General features: G+C 41.3%; 1 protein-coding gene across 3 annotated transcripts in view; it reads left to right on the top strand.

Moving 5' to 3' along the window:
• palm1a (paralemmin 1a) overlaps positions 1–15155 on the top strand; it is an 83164-nt gene that overhangs the window by 32112 nt on the left and 35897 nt on the right. For all 3 annotated transcript variants that reach the window (XM_056468393.1, XM_056468394.1, XM_056468395.1), the window contains exon 2: positions 14616–14661. In XM_056468393.1, the coding sequence (XP_056324368.1) occupies positions 14616–14661 (46 nt within the window). The remainder of the gene's footprint in view (positions 1–14615; positions 14662–15155) is intronic.

The raw sequence follows: 15155 nt of genomic DNA, 5'->3' as shown, positions 1-15155 counted from the left end.
CTTACGCAGATGCGCATCACGCGATGCGTTCGTCCTCAGGATTGGTTTGCAGCAATAGATCTGAAGGACGCGTATTTTCATATCTCCACACTTCCACGCCACCGGCAGTTTCTGCGGTTTGCGTTTGAAGGTCGAGCGTGGCAATACAAGGTCCTCCCCTTCGGGCTCTCTCTGTCTCCGCGAGTTTTCACCAAGCTCGCGGAGGGTGCCCTCGCGCCCCTTCGGCTCGCCGGCATCCGCACGGTCAATTATTTCGATGACTGGCTGATTTTTAGCCCACTCTCGGGAGCAATTGATTATGCACAGAAACAAGGTGCTCCGGCACCTCCGCCCGTTGGGGTTTCAGGTCAACCGAGAAAAGAGCAAGCTCGCCCCCGTGCAGAGCATCTCCTTTCTCGGGTTGGAGCTGGACTCGATCACTATGGAGGCGTGCCTCTCACGAGAGCGCACCGAGGTAATGCTGAACTGTCTGAGAGAGTTCGACAGGAAAAAAAGTGGTCCCCCTGAAATCATTTCAGAGGCTCCTGGGGCATATGGCATCCGTAGCCGCGGCCACGCCGCTCGGATTGCTCCATATGAGACCACTACAGCATTGGCTTCACGATCGGGTCCCCAGACGCGCATGGCACGCGGGCCCACACCGAGTGACTGTCACTGCGCTGTGTCACCGCACCCGCACCCCCTGGAAAGGACCCGTCCTTCCTACGGGCCAGTGTGCCCCTAGGTCAGGCGTCCAGGCAGGCTGTCGTTTCGGCAGATGCCTCCAGTATGGGGTGGGGGGGCCGTGTGTAGCGGGCATGCTGCTGCGGACCTGTGGAGGGGAACCCAGCTGCATTGGCATATCAACTGCCTAGAGCTGTTGGCAGTGTTTCTCGCTCTGCGGCACCTTTTACCGGTGCTGAGGGGGCAACACGTGCTGGTCAGGACGGACAGCACGGCCGCGGTAGCGTATTCCATCCGGATGGGGGGTATACGCTCCCGCTGCATGTCTCAGCTCGCTCGCCGTCTGCTCCTCTGGAGTCATACGCAGCTGAAGTCGCTGCTTGCTATTCACACCCCGGATGGGCTCAACCGTGCGACCAACAGGCTCTCACGGCAGCTCCTTCCCCGGGAGAATGGTGACTCCACCCCGAGTCATGCGTAAGTATGCACTCCCCCCAGTGAGCCTACTCGCGCAGTTTCTGTGCAAGGTCAGGGAGGACGAGGGGCAGGTCTTGCTAGTTGCGCCCTTGGCCCAACCGGACCTGGATATCAGAACTCTCCCTCCTCGCGACGCCCCCCCTGGCGAGTCCCTTTGAGAGAGGACCTACTCTCTCAGGGACAGGGCACCATCTGGCACCCTCGCTTAGTTCTGTGGAACCTCCACGTGGGGTCCATAAGACGCGACGAGGAAGACTTAGGTAACCTACCGGTGGCGGTGGTTAATACCATCACTCAGGCTAGTGCACCCTCTGCGAGGCATGCCTACGCCCTGGAGTGGAGTCTATTCACTGAGTGGTGCGCTTCTCGCCGAGAAGACCCCCGATCTTGCCAGATCAGTGTTGTGCTTTCTTTCCTTCAGGACAGGTGGAGCGAAGGCTGTCGCGCTCCACACTGAGGGTTTACGTGGCCACCATCTCCGCTCATCATGATGCGTGGATGGCGGCACCGTGGGGAGGCATAACCTCATCATCCAGTTCCTCAGAGGTGCGAGGCGGATGTTTTCCCCCGCCCCCCTCTCATACCCTCTTGAGATCTCGCGGTAGTGCTACGAGCCTACGTGGGGATCCCTTCGAACCACTCGACTCAGTATCCTTGAGATTTCTGTCCTTGAAGACAGCTCTGCTGGTCGTGTTGGCATCGGTTAAGAGGGTTAGGTACCTGGAGGCATTTTCGGTCAGTGACTCGTGCCTAGAATTCGGGCCGGCCTACTCTCACGTTGTCCTGAGACCCCGGCCCGGCTATGTGCCCAAGGTTCCTACCACGTCGTTTTAACAATCAGGTAGTGAGCCTGCAAGCGCTGCCCACGGAGGAGGCAGACCCAGCCCTTTCATTGTTGTGTCCTGTTCGCGCTTTGCGAATATATGGGGACCACACTCAGAGCCTTAGATCCTCTGACCAGCTCTTTGTCCATTACAGTGGTCGGCAGATGGGAAGTGCCGTATCTAACAGAGGTTGGCCCACTGGATAGTGGATGCCATCTCCCTCGCCTTTGGGCCAGGGTGAGCCGTGTCCCCCGGGGGTGAGAGCGCACTCCACTATGGAGCATCGCATCCTCCTGGGCGTTAGCACGCGGCGCCTCTCTGACAGACATTTGTAGAGCTATGGGTTGGGTGACACCCAATACATTTGCAAGGTTACAATCTGCGAGTGGAGCCGGTTTCCTCAAGGGTATTAGGCAACCCTTGGTGATTGAGGAAACGATTCGGTTGAGGTGTCGAAACACGCTTGCTGCGCCACTCTCCCTAACCCGGAGATACGTGCGCTTTTTCAGCTTTGTCAGTTTAGTTCCCCATTTCTTTGGCGAACCCTGCAGAGTTCCTCCAAGGCCCCCAGCACCTGACTCAGCGGAGGAGTCAGGTGTTGGCCCGTTACGTTGTCGGCATGCCCGCTGGTCAGCCCGCGTTCTGGGTATAGGTGCCTGCTATGTGTGATCCCCGCTGGCGATCCCATACGTTCACTCAGCCACGGTATAGTCCCCCCTTCTAGGGCAGGCTCGTGTCTTCCCTCCCCGCTAACCATCCTTATGCTAGGACCCCCCCATCTCTGGGCTGGTCCATAGATTGTCACCAGGTCTCCCCTCTGGGTAGCAGGTGAGCTCCGCAGCGTCCTCCCTATCGGGACTGAACGCTTTCCCAACGTACTGTCGTATCAAAACCTTTTTACTGGGTTATTGCGACTCCCCGAAAAATATAACCGTTTCTGAACAGGTAAGTGAGGGCCAGGGGACACGTTGGAAGACTGTGTCTCGGGGCGTTGTAGATGCGCTTGCTCTACTGCGTGGCACACCCTTCGCCAGGGGCGCAGTAAGGTTCTTTCGTTGTGGCGTTTTCCATAGATTTCCCCATAGTGGAAGTTTCCACATAGCATTGGAGTTCCCCATCCGAAGGGGAACGCTACGGTTACTAAAGTAACCCTTCGTTCCCCGAGGGGGGGAACGGAAATGCTATGTTCCTTCGCCACAACGATTGTCCCTTAGCTGTTGAGCGTGAAAGTCTCTTCAGCTAGAAAAGGATGTCGAGCATGGCACTGGCTGCGTCTTTATAGCATGACTGATTGTCATTGACGCCAGCTGTGCACGCTGACGCTGCCAACTCATTGGCATTTCATTGGCCCGTTTTTATACTCTTTCAGATGATTGGATTCTGACGAAATCCCCATAGTGGAAGTTTCAACATAGCATTTCCGTTCCCCCCCTCGGGGAACGAAGGGTTACTTTAGTAACCGTAGCGATACTGAATGACACAATATGAAAAGATTTTATGTTTGCTTATGACATTTTGCTCAGTTATGTCATTTTAAATGTAAAGGTCACTTTGTTTGAAATGTCTTTGTTATGATAACTTGACATAAACAAATATATTTGTGTTTTGTAATAACTTTGCCAAGACAAAATAACTTCTCATAAATCTGTCATAAACATGACTATAATGAGGTCATTATAATTATTTTACAAACATAATAGTTATAATAGTTTTACAAACTAAATTCTGTGGCCTTCTTGTTTTGTCTTTTTATACATGGGGTTGTTTGGTTGCTTAGTGAATGATTAATGTTACTGTTACTTCTCTGCATCCGTGTCTTTGCCCGTATACTGATACGTATTGGTTATTTTGACAGTCGTGTATGTGTTTGAATGAGATGAGTGTTAGGCCTGTCACAATAATTAATATATTGACTTATCACACAATACATGGACATGACCTTAATTTTTTTTGCAATATATTACCCATACATGAAAACCAATTCTAACAACATTTTAGCTGATTGCACAACCTCTCTATCACTACTGGAGATGTCAGTGTCAGTATGGTTAAAAAAAAACACTATAGTATTTTCTATAAAGTACTACAGTATCTTTTCAAGTGGGTGTCTGACAATTGAAAATAAATCTGGTAGCAAATATCACAGCCTTGGTTACTTTTTGCCTTGCACTTTTTTGTTAACAATTATTATTATTTATGTCTTCACATTCTAAATTTAATTAAATTGTTAAAATTACTATACTAGGGTATATGTCGAAGCATGCTAATAGGACTTTTAATTTGCCAGTAACCTGGGTTACGTGCTTCCTGAACTGTTCGCAATTGCAATTTCGGCGCATTTAAGGTCTGTTTTCTTTAAAAATCAGCGATCTCTACTGGCTGAGTGATATCCGATATATACACTCTGCTCCACGCTAACATCATGTCTAGACAGACTATGCCCTCTGACATCCAGACCAACCCGAGCCAGTCCTCCTGCACCCTGGCTCTCTGATGTTCTCCGTGAGCATCGCTCAAAACTTCGGGCTGCTGAGAGAAGCTGGCGAAAAACAAAAAATCCTGAACAGCTCATAACATACCAAACTCTTCTGTCTTCTTTCTCGACTGAGGTTACTTCTGCAAAGCAGACATACTTCCGTCAGAAAGTCAACAGTGCCACCAATCCTCGCTTGCTTTTTAAAACATTTTCATCCCTCCTTCACCCTCCTCCTCCACCCGCATCCTCCACACTCACTACTGATGACTTTGCTACATTCTTTTATACCAAAACTGCAAAAATCAGTGCTCAATTTGCTGCACCTACAACAAACACGCAAGATACACCACCAACACCACACACGCTCACCTCTTTCTCCCAGCTCTCTGAGTCTGAGGTGTCCAATCTCGTGCTATCAAGCCATGCAACCACCTGTCCGCTAGATCCCATTCCCTCTCATCTCCTGCAAGCCATTTCTCCTGCAGTCATACCAACACTGACTCACATAATTAACACATCTCTTGACTCTGGTCTATTCCCTACTTCATTTAAGCAGGCTAGGGTAACCCCTCTGCTAAAGAAACCCAACCTGGATCAAACGCTACTTGAAAACTACCGACCGGTATCCCTGCTTCCATTCATGGCCAAGATTTTGGAGAAAGTAGTGTTCAATCAAGTCCTAGACTTTCTTACTCAAAACAACCTCATGGACAACAAGCAATCTGGCTTTAAGAAAGGCCACTCAACTGAGACTGCCCTGCTCTCGGTCGTGGAGGACCTCAGACTGGCTAAAGCAGACTCTAAATCATCTGTCCTCATCTTGCTGGATTTATCAGCTGCTTTTGACACTGTAAACCACCAGATCCTGCTATCTACGCTTGAGTCACTGGGCGTCACAGGCACTGTTATTCAATGGTTCAGTTCCTACCTCTCGGACAGGTCATTCAGGGTGTCGTGGAGGGGAGAGGTGTCCAACCTACAGCATCTATACACTGGGGTACCTCAGGGCTCTGTGCTTGGACCACTTCTCTTCTCTATCTACACGGCATCTTTAGGAACAGTCATCCAGAAACATGGTTTTTCCTACCACTGCTATGCTGATGACACCCAGCTATACCTCTCTTTTCACCCTGATGATCCCTCGGTTCCAGCTCGCATTTCAGCCTGCCTGTCAGACATTTCACTCTGGATGCAAGATCATCATCTCCAGCTTAACCTCATGAAAACGGAAATGCTTGAAGTCTCTGCCAACCCGACCCTTCACCATAACTTTTCAATCCAGATGGATGGAGCAACCATCACTGCATCCAAAATGGTAAAAAGCCTTGGAGTTACGATTGATGACCAACTGAACTTCTCTGACCACATTTCTAGAACTGCCCGATCTTGCAGATTCGCACTCTACAACATCAGAAAGGTCCGACCCTTCCTATCTGAACATACAGCTCAACTCATTGTTCAAGCTCTTGTCCTCTCCAAACTGGACTATTGCAACTCGCTGCTAGCCGGGCTACCAGCTAGTTCTATCAAACCTCTTCAGCTGCTTCAGAACGCAGCAGCACGAGTGGTCTTTGATGAACCCAAAAGAGCACATGTCACTCCGCTACTCACCCGTTTGCACTGGCTTCCAGTTGCTGCCCGCATCAAATTCAAAGCTCTGATGTTTGCTTACAAAGTGACCTCTAGCTGTGCTCCTTCGTATCTGCTCTCACTCCTGCAGATATATGTGCCCTCCAGAAACTTGCGTTCTGTGAATGAACGTCGCCTCGTTGTTCCATCCCAAAGAGGGAAGAAATCACTTTCCCGAACTCTCACATTCAATCTGCCCAGTTGGTGGAATGAACTCCCTAACTACATCAGAACAGCAGAGTCACTTGCTGTCTTCAAGAAACGACTAAAAACGCAACTGTTTAGTCTCCACTTTTCCTCCTAATCTGCAATTGCCTCTCTGGCTATATCACTAACTGAGCCCTCTTTCTCTCTCTCTCTCTCTCTCTCTCTCTCTATTAAAAAAAGAAAAAAAAAAAAAAAAAAAAAAAAAAAAAAAATTCTACTAATGTTTTTGCTTCTTAGACTTTTACACGCCTGAAACTTGTCTATAGCGCTTGTTCACTGCTGCTCTTATAGTTGTGTAAATTGCTTCCTTGTCCTCATTTGTAAGTCGCTTTGGATAAAAGCGTCTGCTAAATGACTAAATGTAAATGTAAATGTAAAGTGGGTCTCAGATTGTACAAGAAGCACTGCATTCAATTACATTTTCCCCGCCATGTCTTGATTGTATTTTAATTACATTACAACATCCATGCTGTAAAAGGATGTATAAAATGAAAAAAAAAAAACGCAGAATAACCGGTCACCGGAAGTTTATCTGTATGGGAACAACACAAGTTCGGCGTATACCCTATTAAATATTCTTAAGAATAAAATATTATGTGTTCTTTGGAAGAGTGTACTTGCATTATGATGCTATAATATTGTCATTCTGGCATTATATAATGAGTTGCATAAAATGGTCTTAAAATGAAAATGATATCTTTATCGTAATATATTTTGGTGAAATATTTCGTACAACAAATAATAGATATCGTGGCAGGTCTAATGAGTGTAATATTGCTCAGATGCTTTTATGATTATTGGCTCAGTATAATTTCTTGTTGGATAGAAGTTTTATGAATGCAGTAAATATCATATGCATTTTGAAACTTGTATTTATTATGTATTGATTGATTGTTTTATATTTTTAGACAGATTATTTTACCATCAGTCCAAGGACTGGAGATGTAAAAAAGTATTTTGACTAACTCTGGTTTGTTGTACATTTCTGTATTAATAATTTGCATCATTCATGTCAAATAAACCTGGAAAAAAATAATATGGAAAAAATGAAAATTGTCAAAATAGTACAGCCTTTCCTGCTTACTAAGCCCCTATATGATTTAACAGCTTTAATACATTTTTCTGGTGTTGTATTGTTTATATTGAATATATTTGCTAAGTATCAGGGGAAGAATTTTTAATTGAGAAATTTACACCTACTTTTATTATTAAACATTTTTGTTGGTGTGAACAGGTCTTACAGGGTGGGAATAACTGAAGGTCTGACTGATGCCAGGCATGGGAAATATTCAAGAAAACCTAATTGAGTTTAAATAGAATACTACTTTGAGTTGCATTGTTTTTGGAATAGTACTGGGCTGCAAGCAGGGTGCTCGTGGGCTCTTAAGAAGTCTAAAATGTCAAAAAATACATTTTAGGCCTTAAAAAAGTCTTTTCTAATGTCCATGTAATGCTACCAAATTATGCTAACATTCATCCAGTCATAAACACAATGGGGTATATGCACACAGACTTTTAAATTCAGCCAGCCAGCCTGTGGTTAACTGTCTTTTCATTATAAATTGCCATGTTTAAGGTCTGATTTCTTAAAATATCAGTGATCTTCACTGCCTAATAGATAAATGATTTAAAGTGGGTCTCAGACCAGACAAGAAGCACTGCATTAAATTCCATTTTCCCCATGTCTTTAAAATATGGCAGTTTATTTAACCCCAGTATTTTCAATAGAATTTCTGTGCTTGCCTGCTGATCCTGACGGTGCTAGCGGATACATGGTCTTTTAACTCGTTTCACACTTGGAAAAACTAAATTAATGCTTAAGTCTATTTAACTGAATGTATTGTAATTACAGCATTGATGCTGTAAAAGGAAACTTGTAAAATTGAAAATAGTCACATTAGGCTTTCACCGGAAGTCTATCATTGGCTAAAAAACACTAGCTGTGCATATAGCCCGTTAAATAAACAATAACTCGATATAACAATATGGTTTATTTATCTTCCTTACAATAACATTTGTTTAACAGTTGTCAATGTATTTATAGCTACCCTACTAATATTAATTTTTTAAACTTGCCAATTTTTTTGTTAAAAAGGTTTTTGTTAATAAAATGCTAAAAAGGTGCATGTATTCAACAACTGTTTTGACACATTATTTAAAATATGTGGCTAAGAAATTATTTTGACAGGGGAATTAAAAAATCTATTCCAACCATTTTGCATTGAATAAAGTCAAAAATTTCATTCATAATTGTCTTTAAAATGTCTTAAAATCTTACATCTTGCTGAAACCTGCAAAAGTCACATTATATGATTACATTATCTGCTTGATGAAAAATATTGCTTAAAGAAAACAATCCAGTTTACACAATAATTGTCAAAATAATTTAGATTTTGACTTAAAGATCATCATCTCCAGCTAAAGGTCATCATCTCCAGCTTAACCTCACGAAAACGGAAATGCTTGAAGTTTCTGCCAACCCGACTCTTCACCATAACTTTTCAATCCAGATGGATGGAGCAACCATCACTGCATCCAAAATGGTAAAAAGCCTTGGAGTTACAATTGATGACCAACTGAACTTCTCTGACCACATTTCTAGAACTGCTCGATCTTGCAGATTCGCACTCTACAACATCAGAAAGGTCCGACCCTTCCTATCTGAACATACAGCTCAACTCATTGTTCAAGCTCTTGTCCTCTCCAAACTGGACTATTGCAACTCTCTGCTAGCCGGGCTACCAGCTAGTTCTATCAAACCTCTTCAGCTGCTTCAGAACGCAGCAGCACGAGTGGTCTTTGATGAACCCAAAAGAGCACATGTCACTCCGCTACTCACCCGTTTGCACTGGCTGCCAGTTGCTGCCCGCATCAAATTCAAAGCTCTGATGTTTGCTTACAAAGTGACCTCTAGCTGTGCTCCTTCGTATCTGCTCTCACTTCTGCAGATATATGTGCCCTCCAGAAACTTGCGTTCTGTGAATGAACGTCGCCTCGTTGTTCCATCCCAAAGAGGGAAGAAATCACTTTCCCGAACTCTCACATTCAATCTGCCCAGTTGGTGGAATGAACTCCCTAACTACATCAGAACAGCAGAGTCACTTGCTGTCTTCAAGAAACGACTAAAAACGCAACTGTTTAGTCTCCACTTTCCTTCCTAATCTGCAATTGCCTCTCTGGCTATACCACTAACTGTGCCCTCTTTCTCCCTCTCTCTCTCTCTCTCAAAAAATAAAAAAATAAAAAATAAAAAAATTCTACTAATGTTTTGCTTCTTAGACTTTTACACACCTGAAACTTGTCTATAGCGCTTGTTCACTGCTGCTCTTATAGTTGTGTAAATTGCTTCCTTGTCCTCATTTGTAAGTCGCTTTGGATAAAAGCGTCTGCTAAATGACTAAATGTAAATGTAAAATGTAAATGTAGTTAAAATTGGCAAAAAACGTTGAAATAGGAAATAGAGTTAACATTGGCAGAAACAGTCCACCACTCTAATACAATCTTCTCAAATCAACCAGAAACTGGACAATTATTTGGTATGATACAGTGATCACACACTGTAAAAAATGTAATGACAAACAGTCAAGACAACAAATATTTTGATGTTGCTTTAATTTATTTTAATAAGCTAATCAACTACATTTAATGTAATTTCGTATATACATAATTTCAACTACATTTTTAAGTTATACAAAGTTTAATTGATTTTCTTTTCAGTTTGTTTGATTGATGTAAGTTGAGATGACTAGAAAAGATCATTTGATTAAAAGAATTAAGGCAGCAAGATTTTTTTTTACCATTCAACTTCATGAAATATAATGGGCTTTTTTGTTTACATTGCAAGACATGCATGGTAAGGGATTTCTCTTGGTTTAATTTATTTAAAGGTGTTATTTTGTTATTTTGGTGATTAATAAGCTCATCTAAATGGTTGTTAGCATGTTGGTAATAAATTTTCTGTATTTTATATGCTGTTTAAAGTGTTGGCTGGTGGTTCAGGTTCAGGGTGGTTGCTGCAATAAAATCCCCAATAAAAAGAGCACAATCATTTAGGGCTGCACAGTTATTGGGGGAAAACTGGAATATGATCAAGGTCATTATGGCTATAAAATAATAATAATAATAATAATAATAATAATAATAACTATAGTTATTATTATTCATTCATTTTCTTTTCAGTTCATCCGTTTATTATTCTGGGGTCGCCACAGCAAAATGAACCGCCAACTTATCCAGCATATGTTTTACGCAGCGGATGCCTATCCAGCCGCAACCCATCACTGGGAAACATCCATGCACACTTATTCAAACACATACACTACGGTCAATTTAATCTACCCAATTCACCAATACTACATGTCTTTGGACTGTGTTGGAAACCAGAGCACCCAGAGAAAACCCATACAGAAATGCCAACTGACCCAGCTGAGGCTCGAACCAGTGACCTTCTTGCTGTGAGGCAATTTTGCTACCCACTGCGCCACTGTGCAGCCCATTATGATTATGATTATTATTTGATGATGATTATGATGATGATGTTTGTGTGCAGTTTTATTGAGACAATGGGCATGTGCTTCTTGTGAGAACTACACAGTGCATATGCTTATTTATTAAAACAACCTTTGAAATTTAATAATCACACCAAAACATATTATGAACATAATACAGTCCTAATACATTTAATAAACTTAATAATAAAGTCACTTATTAAACTGTCTCTGGTATTTTGGGCATACCCAAGGGGCAAAATTAAATCAGAAATCATGTTGGCGATGGGTATATAAAATACCAATCTGATCTCATGAGGAAACAACTATTTTAAGTTTTGTCAGTTTAGTGACTAGATTGCACAAATTCGTTTAAGTTCAGTTGTAAGAAAATGTTAGATTTTTAAAAGGAGGCATGGCACCAAACTCCACCCCTAAACCCAACTGTCATTGGGAGATGGGCAATCGTACTAAATGAGTGAGTTCATACAAATTAGTCACTAAATCAAAAAGTTAAGTTGTTGTGAGATAGTGATGGAAATATTGGTAATTGCCAGTTAGTGGGTAACAAAATTATGAATTAATACAAATCAGTGAGGAATGAATGGCAGCCAGTTTTTAAATGATTCGCTGTTTCTAACATAGGCAAATCAAATTATATTTTTCATTTGCAAGATCATCATGATTGGCTGTTCTGGCTTCACTGACAACACTGAATCAAGTAATGGGATAAATGTGGGCTAAAAAAAGTTCAGAGAAGTAATTGACTATCTTTCATGGTCCTGATAATTCTAACCTGAGACATAATTGCTTTATTCGGAATGAAACTTTTTTTTTTTTTTTTATTAGCTTGTTTATGCAAAACTCAAGCAATCATTCTGCTAAAACAGAAACATGGTGATAATACAAACAAATGGTTCTCTGCATTTTAGAGAGATATAACATCTCGGTGAGAATGGATCTAAGAAAGACCAGCATGAATTTGATACTGCGACTATGATGATGACATGTTCAATTCAGTTTTATTTTCAAATGGGAAAAGCACAGTAAATATGGTTGGTCATTCTAGTAGTAATAAATATCTGGATTTGTGGAAATGTTTTATGGCTAGTCACCATAGACTGATTTTACACGGCCACCATTTTAAAAGCTAAAGCAAGGTTAACACACGTTTAAATGCCATTTATCAAACTCAAGTTAATGAACTGATTCTTTCACTATATTAGACTTGTCACAATACTGAATTTTGGTACTGAAATAATAAAAAAAAATCTATTTACCACTAACATTTAAGCATTGTTGAGCACGTTTTTAAACACTGCTGATATGCTGCTCAACAGAAATGACTGTGATTGGCCATGGAGGTCATCAGTTCACTGCACTTCACCAATGTTTACCGCGTGCACAGACGAGCGATTCACTGATGAATCGACTGCGGCTTTAAAACGCTCTAGTGTTCCTGTATCTGTGTTTGCATTTGGTAAAGAGCAATGAACCAATGACCTTCACGGCCAATCACAGTCATTTCTGTTCAGCACTGGTGAACACAATGGCAAATTAACGATGTCTATGAACGTGCTTAAATGTTAGCGGGAAATGGACGTTTTTAAAATTTCAGTATCGTGACCACTATTACAGAACACATGAGGGTGTGCTCTAGATATTTTACACAGGACTGCATTGTTTCATCGCTCACTGGGTTACATAGGCTGAAGCAGGGAAGCCTCCATGTTGTTTACCTGGTGCCACGAACTGAAGCCTAGGAGGACATTTAAGCATATTATTCTTAAAGAGATTATGATTTTGTTTGATGCCTATATTTTTAATTAATCTTAACTGAATTATATTAAAGTGATTTTTTCACCACTTCTATACTTTGAAATCGCAGCAACAACTGGAGGTTTGTAGTCCACAGCATGTTGTTGCTCTGTTTACAGTGCTGATCCTATACTTCCGGGTTTCTTCCCACCGCAGCCACTTTCTTTTTTTAAAAAGGCGGGCATGAAATAAGCGGATTAGCAGGTGTGGCAAGTTACTTTTATGGCCTGGACATGAGCTCTTAACATAAGTCAGTGGAATTTTGTCACCCATTTTATCAGCTTCCAAAAAATTTTTTAGTATTTTCTAACCTATCATTTAATAATGGTTTCAGAGATGTAGACATAAATTCACTTAACATTCAATAGCTTATCTTAAATTAAAGGAAGCATATGGCAATTTCTATGCTTTTATAATTTCACCTTTGTGATACCAGCTTGAAATAATATTTCCTTCCATAAAGAAGTTTGCCAGGTTCGGCATCATCATTATCCCTGCTTTCAGCTGTTGTGTCACCATTCAGTTCCTCTGACAGACTGTTTGTACAGGTGTTGTGTTTACTCCTGAAGGGGGATGGTAATGTGACAAGTCAGAGTACAGTCTTCACATTTTTCTTTTCCCTATTGGAATCTCACCTCAGCTTTTGTATTGTCCTTCAGAAGATGGGGCCGACAGCAGGGGTCCATCTCTGAATGGGCAGGCCCTTCGCAAGTGAACAGGGAAATGTGGGTGTGTTGACAAGAAATTAGGGAGTGAGTTGAACTAGGATGTTCCTGATGGGAAACCAGATTTCATTTGCCATTAGGGAGAACTTCATGCTGGCATTTGTCTACAGACATTTCTCCCGCATGAGCTTCAGAGGATGTGGTGAGCGTCAACACAGTTCTTCAGCCGTTTTATGCTGTTCTTGGAATCAGTTGCACAAATAATACAAGGAATTTTTGGAGTTTCTCTCCAAAGCTGAATTTTTCTTCTCTTGCTCAATCAAAATCAGCATGGATAAAATCTCAGAAAGCTCCAGATTCATTTTTCAAAATGTTCCCTACTTGCATTATGACAAAGCTCCATTTTAACCTGAATCTAAGCAGCCATTATTGTTTTTGAGACCTTTAACAGATTTTAAAGGTCTTATATCTCAACTTTTCTACATTTCCATCTTGACTCTTAATTAATGCTTTAAATTCAGGGTTCTAGGAAAATTGGCGGCATGTTGTGTGGGTATGCAGGCCCATAACCAGGGGAGTTCGGGTGGTTCAAAACACCCACCCCCCACTGACAATGTCCAGAATTTGGCCCCTATATGAGCTTATTTTTCCCATTTCTGACAATATGCCATCATAAATTGTGAAAATAACGACTAGAAGAAGGCTTTAAGACAAATGTAATTATTAATGATTATTTAAATAGACAAATTCTGACAGGAGACGAGCTGGCCAGTTTGTTATTTGTCTATAAGCTACAGATTTTAATTTAAAACAAGTTTTAACAGATTCCTAACTTTTTTTTAATGGTGAATGATAATAAATTAGCAAGTATTTTTTCATATTTCTTTGTTAAATTTTTTTTATTTAAAATTGTAATCTCATTTCATTATTTATAAAACTGTAATAACTTAATACACATTTGTAAATAAAAATACATTTTTGTAAGCATAAAATAGTATAGTAAGCACTTTGACAAAATTGGAATTTTCTATTGCATCAAAAAGTGTAGTAATGATAACCATTCGACAAGCTAATCCAGCAAAAAAATAGTGCTTAAAATGAAACTAAAATGCAATATTTGAACTTCATAATTTAATAGAAAATGAAGCAAATTACTGCGAAATGGTCCACTATTTGACAAAAAATGAAACCACCCCTTTTAGCTACGGGCATGCATATACTGATGTGAAGACAGCAACTATGTCATTTTACATTGAGACTTCACCAAAATAACAAAGAAAGGCCAGATGCCAGAACAGGAAGCAAATCTTCCTTCTGTTTGTGGATATTGTACTACATAGTATCTTAATATATATTCTGTCTCTTTCAGGATGTCAGAGTCAGTCTCACAGCAGGAGCGGCTCCAGGCTATTGCAGTAAGTCAGATTCTCACACCAAATGCTCCCCTGGCAGTCCCAATAAACCAACCTACTGAACCCATTTCACAAATCTGAAACTGGGTCAGAGATTTTTACATATGCAGTTTGAAAACAGATGATTTTATGGCTGTGTTTAAAGTGGCTTGTGTGGTCTAGCACCATTATATCTTATTTAAACACTAATTGAATCTATGAAGGTCATGCAGAAACACTTTCAGATGTGTGCTGGCTGGAGACACATTATCTTCTAAAAACAACTGCAAAAGTGGGATTAAGTGGGATTATTTTAAAATTACAATTAAACAACATGACGGCCATGCATAAAGACCATTTTGACAGATGTAAACAATAACAATAATCCTAACGTATTTCCTGTTTTACATTTCCATAGCTTCTGAGAGTCCAAAACGTTCCACCTATTGATAAATAATGTTATGATAGCTGTTAAAACATCAAGTAATGATTGAATCACCTCTTGTTACAGATATGAA

The sequence above is a fragment of the Danio aesculapii genome, chromosome 11 (assembly GCF_903798145.1).
Source record: "Danio aesculapii chromosome 11, fDanAes4.1, whole genome shotgun sequence".
In the NCBI taxonomy this organism is placed as follows: Eukaryota; Metazoa; Chordata; class Actinopteri; order Cypriniformes; family Danionidae; genus Danio; species Danio aesculapii.
The sequence above is the reverse complement of the archived record's forward strand: the minus strand, read 5'-3'. Positions and strand labels throughout refer to the sequence as shown.